At 44.0% G+C, this 12,676-nt stretch overlaps 1 protein-coding gene across 1 annotated transcript in view; it reads right to left on the reverse strand.

The window, feature by feature from the left end:
• Positions 1-1,935: 1,935 nt before the first annotated feature.
• Positions 1,936-12,676, reverse strand: part of gmds (GDP-mannose 4,6-dehydratase) — a 189,605-nt gene continuing 178,864 nt past the window's right edge. Inside the window, exons 10-11 of the mRNA XM_083940494.1 lie at positions 4,024-4,092; positions 1,936-2,450 (exon numbers count right to left, since the gene is read on the reverse strand). Coding sequence (XP_083796620.1) covers positions 2,388-2,450; positions 4,024-4,092 — 132 coding nt within the window. The 3' untranslated portion in view covers positions 1,936-2,387. The remainder of the gene's footprint in view (positions 2,451-4,023; positions 4,093-12,676) is intronic.

Here is a 12,676-nt window from a genome sequence, read left to right on the forward strand (position 1 = left end):
ATGATGCGTTTTACAGACAGAGAGTGTCAAATGTGCTCACAGGCATAAAACGACACGCACCTACAGTTGAAACGTCGCTGCTGTGAACGAAAGAAGCAGCTTTTCTTGTGGCTGCAGGTTTGATTCCAGGGCTTAGTTTTCCTCCAGCACTCAGTGTCCATTAAACCTGACAGAGAGAAAAACACAGTGATATTCAGATTTTACAGGGACTTATGGAATCATGGGTTTCAAATGGACCATTTCATCTCCTTAAAGAAGTTTGTTTAGCTGCACGGAGACTTTGATTTCTGCACATTCGCGCTCCAAACCCAGATGAGCGGCGCTTTGTGTGTGTGCCAACCGTAAACCCGATCACAGGGCCGGGCTAATTGCTGAGCGGTGTGCGCGGTGCACCTGCAGAGAGGCTCCTGCAGGCTCAGTGCGTGTTTTTGTGCTCTCAGCGCGGCTCCGGGGGCCCAAACGACCCCGGAGCCACATCTGTTTCCACTTGGAGAGCGCGCAACAGACGCAGCGCCGTCCAGGACGATCACAGAGAGGCTGTTAACCGTCCTGGAGGTGTTGTCCCGGATCCCATGCCTCCTCAGACCGCTCACTGAGACCCTCCGGCCTCCGTACAAGCTCAATGTCACACCGCTCAACCCCAGAGTCACAGCAGCGTGGGAAGAAGCGAAGTCCTTTTTTTTTATACTCTGGATTGAATTTAAAGACATTTCCCAGTTATTTTCTGCTGTTTTTTTGTTTTTACTGCAAATTCAACAGCTTTGGTTCGTTTACAGATGAAGATTTTACATTCAAATATTTAAGGAAACCTCATAAATGTGATGCTTTTGCTTTAGAGAAATACCAAACAATGTCCAGGGTGGTTCAGTGAGCTGCGTCACAACACTGCTTTAACTTTTACGCATCAATACGCGAATGTATAAATAACATAGACACGCAGGGGCCATTCTGCTGCACTATGACACGTTTTTCTGTGTTTATTAATAAGATTATTAATATATCTAGCTGTTAATACTTCATTTATGGATTATTTTGAATGCAGGTTAATTACTTGTAACAGAATGTATTTACATTGTGCTCCTTTTACTGAATACCACGATAATAAAAGACGTAATTAAACGGAATTAATCTTATTTATTATAAAGTCTAGATGATGATTATGTTATATTACATTAATTTAATAATAGGCTACACAAGGACGCACGATTTAAAACACACAAAAAAATTGCAGTCACGGATAAAAACAAGTGAGATGAGTCTTTGGAGATGGGAGGCGCTGCCATGGAGACCGCCCTGCTTTAAAGGAAATGATCCTCCAACAGGTGATTAAAGACTTTACTGTAAGTGTAGATTCACTGCAGACAAGTGGGGGCAGAATATGTTGCTATAGTTACAGAGAAAGAAGAGACCTCAGTGGGTGTAAAGAACTTCTGTGTGACGGGAAGTGTTTTCCCAGTATCAGTAATAATCATCAGGACCAGAGCAGCTCCCAGCTCCGGATCCGGGCTCTTTACGCGCCCGCTGCGCCCTCGACATCAGCAGCCAGTCTGGACAGACAAGAGGTCGTTTGAGAGCGGGGCCGTGGGGCTCCGGGCCCGGGGAAAAACGCACTTCCTGCCGAGTACAAGAGCGCAGTGTACTGGCAAATAAAAAGCCTGGAAGGAGGGAGAGAGCAGAGAGAAGCGTAGGCGACCTCTGCACAACCTGGACAAGACGCACGCGCGCACACACACACGCACAGACACACACACACACCTCTTCTCGTTTCACCTGCAGCCCCTAAAAGGAAAAAAAATACAAAACACAAACAAAACGAGGACATACAAACAAAAACACATAAGAGACAACCCTGCTTCTCCTGGAAACCTCCATCTTAATATTCATATTTTCATATTTTATCACAGTGTTGTGTAAAAACATTAAAGACAACGTGTAAAAAGGCCAGTTTTTATTGTACCAAACAGTTCATTTCTTCATTTTAGCCGTCAGACCATTAACAACCACGCTCATTCCTATTCTTCCTATCTTCATTCTTCTATTTCATTTCATATATTTACCCATTTCATCCTCGGACACAAGGAACGTCCATCGATTCATCAATAATCAAAACAAACAGACATAAATAAACTGCCATCTCTATAAATTATGACATGATCAGTGTGGAAATATAAAAAAGGCATCTCTGCTACAAGACAATAAGACAAAATCAAAGTGAAATGACGCTGGACACGGACACAAAGGTGATAAAAGGAGAATTGAAACCTCATTAAAAAAGGAATTAAGGACACAGTTACTTCATCTGGAAAAGTCACGAAGGTAAAAGAACAACATGTTCCTTCAGGAGTGCTGAAATGTTTCCGTCCTACAGGCGCACGAGTGATCTGGACTCAGGCGTTTGGGTTTTTCTTCATCAGCTGGACGTCCGCATCCACCATCTCCTTGACCAGCTCCTGCAGAGGGACACGGGGGTCACACGTTAACACTCACAAAGGCAGGGAACCTCGGCTACTCTTCTCTAATGAAAATGAAAATGACAGGAAACAAATATGAGAAGAAAAACAGAGTAAAGTCACCGACTGCAACTTAAACGCTTTGTCTTCATTTATTAAAATTGTGGTTTAAGAGGTCGGCCAGCTCAGTCCATAGGTGTGTGGCTGTGAACTGGAGGGTTGCTGGTTCGAGTCCCTGTGTGGACCATGAATGGAGCGTGGACTGGTGGCTGGAGAGGTGCCAGTTCATCTCCTGGGCACTGCCGAGGTGCTGTCGAGCAATGCACCGAACCCCCAACTCTCGCTCTGACATCTCTCCATAAGTTGCATGTATATAGGTCCTGTCTGTGCATGTGTGTATTTCGGGCCTGTGTGTGTGTGTGTGTGTGTGTGTGTGTGTGTAAAATGAAAAATAGAGTGAAAATTGAATTTCCCCATTGCGGGACAAATAAAGGAATTCTTCTTCTTCTTCTTCTGATGAAGAGGCAGAAATGTATTTTTCATGTTGACTGAAGATTCAGGCTCCGTGGTCGTTTTTGCACCGAACTGCACAGAATATGGAAAAATGTGAAGTACTGAAAATTAACACTGAGTGTCAGATCTTATTTTACTTTCAGTTAATTCCTGATTTCAGTCAAAATATCTACAGTTGTATGTACATATTTATTTAGGGGGATCTCATCTGGCTGCTTTTTATATTTGAGATGTTATTTTTGGGTTTATATTCCTCAAAAAAATAAAAAATAGATGTGATTTATAATAAAAGTTATTTGAGTCTTTGCTTTATAAACACGACAGTTGAACACGGTTAAAATAATCACTGTATTTATCTTTGCTTTAGATTATTTCTGGGGTATTTAACGTCTGTGTTTTATAACGATAGTGGAGAAAGACAGGAGTGAGTTAAGAGAGTAGGGGAACGACCCGACCAGCCGGGAATCGAACCGGGGACTCAGAACATTTGCAACCAAGCTTCGTCGGGTCACCCATCAGTTTGATTTCTTTTGAACATATTATTATTTATTTCGTTGCAGCTTTGTTTAAGACATTAACAATAATGGAAGCAGCTCCACGTCCCTCCCTTTCTAACAAACAGCAGCTTCACATCGGGCTGACACCAGACGCCCCGACGGAAGAGGAGGCCCGTACTCCTTTTTGTTGCTACGTTATTTATTTTCTCTGATGCGTCTTGTGTGGATTACACAGGCCTCCGTAGTCTAGTCACAAAAACCAGGCTACACTCACTCACTATACAAGAAATATCACATCCTTCATCTCTCTATCACACCCACATACTCTGCTAACTCCACCCACCTCCCTGGCAAGGGAATAAATATGGACCTGTGGACACTTTGTTCTCCAGAGTCCCCTCTTTCCTAGCTCGACCCTCTCAGGCCTTCGAAGATACTCTTCAGGTATTGTCATATTATAAAATCCTCCCCTGTCTGTGCTTGCGTGGTAAAATATCCTCATTCACGTCGTCACATTGATTTCGACCGCGTCGTCCAGCTCTTATCGGATGTGTGACACTCACCTCGAAAGTAACCTTTGGCTTCCAACCCAACCTCTGATACGCTTTGGTGCTGTCGCCTTGTAGGTAGTCCTGTTAAAAAGACAGAAAGAAGGGAGAGAAAGGGAGAAGGGAGAAGGGAGGGGGGAGGAGAGAGAGAGGGAAGAAAGAAAAACAAATCATCTGTCATGTCTGATCGGATGTCTACGAGGAGGAGAATCCTGCAGCCGGCCGATGCGTCGTCCTCGTATGAAGACATACTGGGCTCGACTCGACGTCCAAAACTTGACGTCTTCAACAGGATGCGAGGGACGGAGGGTGATGATTGCTCTCTCCCCTCTCTCGGGGAAAAAAGGGAGGTCACAGAGTCTCGCCGGCCATCAATCCCCCCTCTCGGCTCCCCACCACCGATCTGTCCAGACGGCCCCCGTCGGTGCCAGAGAATGATGAATTGTGGGACTCTGGTGGTGTAACCCCCCACTCCAGCCCAGGACCCCCCACTCACCCTCCCTACCTCCTCAACCCCTTACCCCCCCCCCCGTTGTGTTTTGCACCGGGTTCAAGATCCAACGAGACCCTTTCTTTGGACCACCAAAGAGACGGGAAAAAAACCCTCTCCCCTGTACGTTCTCTGCGTTTGGGAAGCTTCCTTTCTCTCTCTCTCTCTCTCTCTCTCTGGTTCTCTCGTTCCGTCTCAAGCTTTGTTTTGTTTTTCTTCATCTCTCAGGCCTCAGCCGTGTTAAGTTTGTATCAGAAACACACATGTTGGCCTCGAGGGGTCTAATAAAACGCTGTGGTGAAACCTGATACCACAGAATCTCTTTTTTCTCTTCTTCAATTAACTGATACCGTGTTCTTTAATTTTACAGCTGATTCCAAAATGAACGACTTTTCCAAGAAGATTTTTCCTTTTTCTTCCTTTTTAGTTTGTTAATCTTTAACACAGTCATGGTGAAGTATGCACTGGTCTTCCCCTTTCTTTCTTTGTTGTTAGATCAAAATTACACACACACTCTTTGGCCAAAAGTATACGGACACCCAAGCATCTCACTCACGTAAGGTTGCTGAGCATCTCACTCCAAACCCATACAGCTATGACAGCCTGCAGGCTTCTGGGGAAAAGCTTTCCACAAGACTTTTGGAAACTAGCTGCAGGGATTTGCTTCAATTCAGCCACAAGAGCATTAGAGTTGATTTAGCTACGCTTTAAGGGATTTCAGTGCATCTACGGAGCATGTGCACGTAGCCACTGTAGCTGACGCGCCCTTTCTGAAACACGGCTGCTACAGCGAAGAAGGTTTGTGATGTCCGTAGAGATTAAGAGTGAAGACAAGAAGAAGTTGAAAAAAGGCCCTGTTATCTTTTACTTTTCAGTAAAAACAAATGACTGTGGCGAACATAATGCAAACATGATACAACCTGATCATTAGTGTGTCCGTGAAGCTAACGACAGGTGAAATCAGACGCTCAAACATGAGCAAAAACAAAGTTCATATCAAAGGTGTTTGACGGGGTCGAGGTCCGGGCTCTGTGTGGGCCGGTTACGTTGTTCCACCCCGAACTGAGGAAACCATTTCTTTATGGAGCTGGCTTTGTGCAGAGGGGGCGCTGCCATGTTGAAACAGGAAGTGGGTAACCCCCAAGTGGTACCACAGAATGGTCTAAATTACTGGATACTGTGGCGTTATATTTACATTAATTGGAAGTAAGATGCTTTGCTTTATCTCTGTTAATCATTCATACACAAAAATTGTCTCGATGGCTTATTTGATGACTGAATTTGCCAAGAAAGACCCTGGGATGATTTTTTACGCCGGAATTTCACTTTAACCGCGTTAAAATGTTATATTTTATAAGATATCACACAAATTGTGGATAACTTTTTGTAAGATATAATACGGAGATGTTGGTGGGAATACGTTAAACCATGACACCAGAAGTAGACAGGCAGCTCTATGTTGTAAAAGGAGAGCAGTGTTTTTCTATCGGACGCTGAACCTCTTGAAAACGTCTTTTCTGGGTGATCTTATTACAGAGGAACGCTCACAGCAGCACTGGCATAGTTCAGCCTTTGAGAGAGCAGGGACCCACATCTCAAGTGAGGCTCCGCGGCGCTTAATCACACTCTTCTGATTACACACAAAGGCAAAGAACACTGAGCATACACACGGTGAACAAGTACAGGCTGATTCGGTCTGCGACGCGGCTCAGTCTGAAAACACGGTTCAGTCCCGGGTCTTTTTATTTTTAGCTCCACGCGCTGCACGGTAGAGGCCAGTCGATGAAAGCTACAGCCCAGATTCTGTCTGCGTCTGTAACGGCAGCACAAACAGCTCTTTCTCATGTGAGCAGCTCTGTACATTACTCACATCCATTTTTGGCTCTGAAGCCATAACTGGAAACATTTTCAGACTAATTACCTGCAGCAACGAGACATAATTCATCACGGGGCTGAGCGTAATTATTATAGGGTGACTTACTCCACAATTAAATAATCCACTTGCCTCATAATTATATTGATTAGGGTTTGTAATGGAGAGCATTTCGTAGCTGGCATAAAAGAAACATCAACCGGTCTCGTCACGAACACTGGAGCTGGTCAGAAGTCAAGTGTAACAGAGAACACACTTTAAGCAGAAACTAAACCTGGTTTAAGAGTCGAGTGACCCACGGTTTCTACTGTACGTCCCTTGTTGATTGGTTGCTGAATGAAAAGAGGACGGCTCCTATCTGATATGAGCCAGTCAGAATCAGAATCAGGTTTATTGCCAGGCAATTTTCATTACAAGGAGTTTGACTTGATTTGACGGCGCCTACATAAATATCAACATGAACACAAGCAAGACTAAACATATGGCATTAGATTATATACATGAAATATAAGTGAGTGTATTTGCATGACCAGTGCAGGTGGTAGTGTGCAAGTTAAAGTTAAAGTCAGAGGGTGATGCCAAAAAAAGAGCCCTAGGTGAGAACCCTACCTGAGCCGCCTCGCTTTGGCAACAACGACCAAGCGCACTTAAAATGCACTGTAACCAATACAAAGACTCTTGATACGTCTTGTGTATGAAGTCATTATTCTAGCGACCTAGCCACATATCCACATGAGCTCCCACGGACACAGGCTTATGACGATATTTACCCCACAAAGACCCTTTGTGGCCGCTCAAATGTGGAAAGCGTAAATTGGTCAAGGGTTTATTAAGTCCCAAAGACATGAGAATCATCGTTTTAGTAAAAGCCCGTGCCGAAGCAGACACAGAAAATCATTACCGATTATTAATGTGGCATGAACGATGATCTTTGAGGCTTATTCACCAACCGTTCTTAAGAAGCCATTTCTCGGCTGAGTGTTTAATATGCGACTTAATTGAACTTATGGGGACAATGGGATTCTTCGTTATTGGGACACAGGTGCAAACAATGCTGTGGTTTAAGAACATGTCAGGAATGTGACGCAGACTTTTCCGAGGAGATTTCTCAAGAACCAACTTAAGAAAAACGTAGGAAGATATTGGCACATTGGCCTATGAGGCCTTTTGTTTGTTTGTTTGGAGTTTTTGAGACTCCACTGCTGCTAAATAACAAACAGACAAACAAACAAACAAAACAAAAACACAGCTGCTCTCTTTGCTGACTGGCTAAAAATCATTGAGAGACTGGAGACAGGAAGTAGTGCTTTGCGTCAAACCTCTATACGTGTCAACAGAAATGTCACAAACGCAAATGCTTTGTCAAATTGTTAGTGTTGTTTTTTAAAACTTATTCCTGATCAGATATTTCTTTAAAATGTATTTATCCATCATTCTTGTGAAGCTGCAGAATGTTTTTATTCCTTAAAGCAACATATTCCAAAAATCTAAACACTCAGGTATTGTATTGGCAACAATGTCGAAACATTTGAAATGATACCGAGCGCTAACAGGAAGTAGGAAGAGTTGTGCCGTGTATTATAATCATCTTTGTCATCATCGTCGTCTTCATGCCAGGCCTCTGAAATCTCCATCCGAGCTTGGCAGCACAACATCTGTTGAAATCAGACTCTTGTCTTTTAAATCTGCCGTCTTAGCCGACAACCACACGGTTCAGCATCCAGGAAGCTAATCCAGCGCCTGGTCTTTCTCAACCAGGATTTCTGCAGGTGACAGACAATCTCACCCTGGCAGATCCGTTTGCACAGCGCGGCTCAGTGGAACAAAAGCTGCTTCCAGACTGCTAACAAGAGCGCTCCGCGGCCAAGTGAACTCACCCCAAACAGAGCATGTAGCAAATAATTCAACGCCAACTACTAACAGATGGGGGGCACAATATAATCTTCATATGGATCCGATTTGGAACCGAACCCAACGTTTTGGTACATCCTGTTTAAAGCAGCGCTCTGCCCATGTATGAAAATATGCAGCGGTGAGAATAACAACAACTGGTGGAAGGGAGCCGAAGATTAGCTGTGACAAAATGTTTCCCTCACCCTGCGAGCATCAGACATATTCTACAGATTAAATGACAATATGAAGTACGCCCACTCCCCATCTGAGACCGCGTTACAGGCCTGTGGGTGAGCGTCACAGCTTCTGAGAACTGATGTGTATCGTGAGTAGGAATTAGGACGAGGAGAAAGTGCATGCAAATGGGTTCATATTGGAAACCAAAGCTGGAAAAAGTTGTGACCAGAGTCTTATTTGTTATGATGTCTCTGACGGATATCTGATGGTAACCATTAGCCTCAGTAGTTGCTGCTATGGAAAAAAAAACAAAAATGACTTGATTCAAGTTGCTAGATTAATGAAAGACAAAGCTTAACATCTGAGTTCACCTCACAATAATCTGCACGGCAAAATAAGCAAAGTTCTGATTGGATGTTCTTATAGCGGCGTCCCAGGTAATTGGATGCTCTCCTAATATTAAATATGCTGTTTGTTTCCCCATTGAGGACAGACTTAGACTTAGACTTCTCTTTATTGATCCCTTTGGGAGGACTCCCGCAAGGAAATTCAGTTTCCAGCAGCTTACAAAAACACGAGGGAGGTATAACAGAAAAAACAGAACAGTATAGGATAACCAATAAACTCTTAGACAGTATAGGATAACCAATAAACTCTTAGATTTAACCATTTTTTAAAATAATGTGTTAATTGGTTGAACTGATAAATCACTTTTAGGACTATTCAAGTGGTGGTTACGCTCCTGTGGTTCACCATCTAACTGGAACTAAGGCTAGTGGCCTCTGTTACACTGGCATCTGTAACTCAACTGGTGATGTTGGGAAGTTATAACATATTCTTGGTATTTAAAGTCCATATTTTATGACAAATGAATGCCTATTCTATAGCTAATTGTTTTAAGACCATCCTCAGGAAGTACGGTAGTAAAGTAGTCATTTGTTCAAATGAAAGAAAACACCTATCTTTACCCTAACCTGAAAAAACGACCCCTTGTTGCCATGAGAAATGTGACTTTTTCACGCAGAAGCAAAGGCAGAAGTAGCATAACCTTGTTATAGTGCTGGAAAACGTCTTAGAGAGGAGGACCGTTAGTCACATCCCATTACTCTTGGTATCTGCTAACCGTGACTACAGTTTTTCCTTAAGGAGGATACTTTGCCACGACACAGAGCCGGTTTAAAATCGGCAGTGAGCGCAGACGAACGGTGTTTTCCTCGCTGCATAGCAATGAGGCTGAGGTTCGCATTAACTGGGATGACAACCTGGTGGATAACCTACGCTACAAGCTGTTCATCTGCACACACTGCCATGACACAGAGCTGCTTTAAACTCAGCAAAATGTCTCTTTAAACTGAACCAAATAGTTTGGTTTTTAGAACCCAAACAATACGTAATAGACGTAACTGTGCACCAGATCAGAAAATGCTTCTATGACTATGGTTTGTGTGCAATGGCAAATGACTTACTTTCTCATTTAGTTTGTACTAAGCTAGCTAAGAGAGGGAACACGGCCTTGGCTCTCCATAGGACTGTTATTGCCGTAACCTTGATGGTACAAACTCACGCTCCGACATGAAGAGTTCTCTTCAGCTCTAATAATAAAACTGAACTTCAATATCTGCTTGCCAAATACATGGTCTGTCGTTCACCCTATCTTTTCCTCCTTGCCTTTTCCCTGACACTCTCAGCTCTGATAAAGACGCGAGACGCCATAAAAAATAATCTTTTTGAAATGTAAAAGTGAGAGACGGATAGAGTGTGATCATGGTCCATAAAGCACACAGGCAGTAAAAGGCACTCAGAGCAGGCATTTAACGTAAAGGAATTCTGGTATCACTGCGAGGCCTTTCAATAAATCACACAGCACACTGGGGCTGACCTCCAAACACATAAGGGCACACTAGCACACGCACACAAGCACGCACACACACACACACACACACAACTTTTAAGGAAAGGCAGAAAAAATATTAAATTTCCCTAATTTTATTTGGTTTGCTTCCTACTGGAAACCCACACACTTACAGGAGACACATGAAACGATCTCAAGAAAACAACTCTCGTCTCTCGTCTCTCTCTCTCTCTCTCTCTCTCTCTGAGGGATGCATGCTGGGAGACTATGATGTGGTTTGGGAAGTCCAGTAGCGTCTCTGGTATTTGTACAGTAGTGGACATGAGGCTGGAAATACAGAGACTTCAAAGAAAATCAGATAAAGGGGCCGAGAATGCTGTGAGAGTCTGGAGCCCTCGGTCTCCATGTCCCCAGCAGACCCAGATGTTCCGGCTTGACCCAGATGTTCTGACCCTTCACCTCGCTGGGCTTCGGATGGAAGAACTCAACCCTGATCCTGAGCTTTTAATACCCAGGATGAATTGCTATTACGACAGCGGCGGGGACACGCAGAAGGGGCGAAGAGGAAACCTCCCTCCAGAGCCATGACACTGTCTGCGGGGACACGGAGGAGGCTGCGTTCTACCCTGTGACGAGGTGTGTGAGCTGGCATAAGTGTGTGCAGGTGGGGACACACTTCCAGCTCAAAAACAAGAGAGAGCTTCATCATTCGTAGCTCGCTCAGACTCAAGAGTCACAAATCTGTCACTGGCCAGTTTCTAAAGCACCTCCACCAGCATCGCCTCGACTTACCGCTTACTTTTAAAGCACAAAAGGCCCCCAGTCTCAGCTAGAGGCAGGAAATAAGACACACGTGGTCATGTGCATACCGCTGGCTGTCTTTCTTTCTTCAAAATTATGAATTATTACTCTTACACAGGGTTCCCACTCTTTTCTAGAGATTATGTTCCAGGACATTTCCAGTGACGCTCTAGCTGGTATGACGGTCAGGGCTCGCCACATACACTACTGTGTTCCTCTGTGTGGTAGTCTATAACTTTCCTATGGAATCATCTCTGACACGATGACCCACGTTTGTTAGTATAACCAAGTTACAATGACGGTTTGTTCATCTCTCAGCTCTGCTTTTTCTTTTGTCTCGTTCTCTAAAAATTAAAACCGGAGGGTCGCCTGTTCGAGTCCCTGTGTGGACCATGAATTGAGCGTGGACTGGTGGCTGGAGAGGTGCCAGTTCATCTCCTGGGCACTGCAGAGGTGCTGTTGAGCAAGCGCCGAACCCCCAACTGCTCGGGGCGCTGGTCACTGGCAGCCCCCTCGCTCTGACATCTCTCCATTAGTTGCATGTATATAGGTCCTGTGTGTGTGTAACATGTATAATAATAATATAATAATAATAATAATATTAACATAAAAAAAATGGGCCAGCTTAAGTATTTGTCACCTGCTGTCTTACTTAAATAAACAAAAATGTATTTGGGCTGTGTAGACGTGCATCGCTCAGCAGCGTCTTTGTCTTTAAACACCCTTGAGTTTGACTCCTTCAGGGCTTTAAAACGTTTGAAACGAGCTTGGAAGAGAGAAAGGGTCAAGAGCAGACTTTTCTTCAAGGGTCACAAATCAAAAGGGTTGGGTTCATTTGACTAAATCATTTTTGTGTGTGTCCAATCCAGGGAATACCGATCAACATGGTCTCAATATTTATTTTAATTTCATAAAGCACTTTTTTTTTATTGTGCTATCAAGAAGAAGAAGAAGAAGAAGAAGAATAAGTACTTTATTTATCCCGCAACGGGTAGATTGAATTTTTTCAAATTATTATTATTCATGTTACACACACACACACACACACACACACACACACACACACACACACACACACACACACACACACACACACACACACACACACACACACACACACACACACACACACACACACACACACACACACACACACACACACACACACACACACACACACACACACACACAGGCCCGAAATACACACATGCACAGACAGGACCTATATACATGCAACTAATGGAGAGATGTCAGAGCGAGGGGGCTGCCAGTGACCGGCGCCCCGAGCAGTTGGGGGTTCGGTGCCTTGCTCAACAGCACCTCTGCAGTGCCCAGGAGATGAACTGGCACCTCTCCAGCCACCAGTCCACGCTCCATACATGGTCCACACAGGGACTTGAACCAGCAACCCTACAGTTCCCAGCCAAGTCACCTGAGCTACTGCCGCCCCTCAAGTGAATCTTAATCAAACCACTGTCGGCTTATTCATATTTAGAATTTTCCAAATTAACTCTGAACATTTCCTATTGTATATAATTAAAGGTGCATGTGTTATTACATTTTTAACACCTCAAAATCCATT

This window comes from Echiichthys vipera (genome assembly GCF_963691815.1).
Source record: "Echiichthys vipera genome assembly, chromosome: 3".
Lineage (NCBI taxonomy): Eukaryota > Metazoa > Chordata > Actinopteri > Perciformes > Trachinidae > Echiichthys > Echiichthys vipera.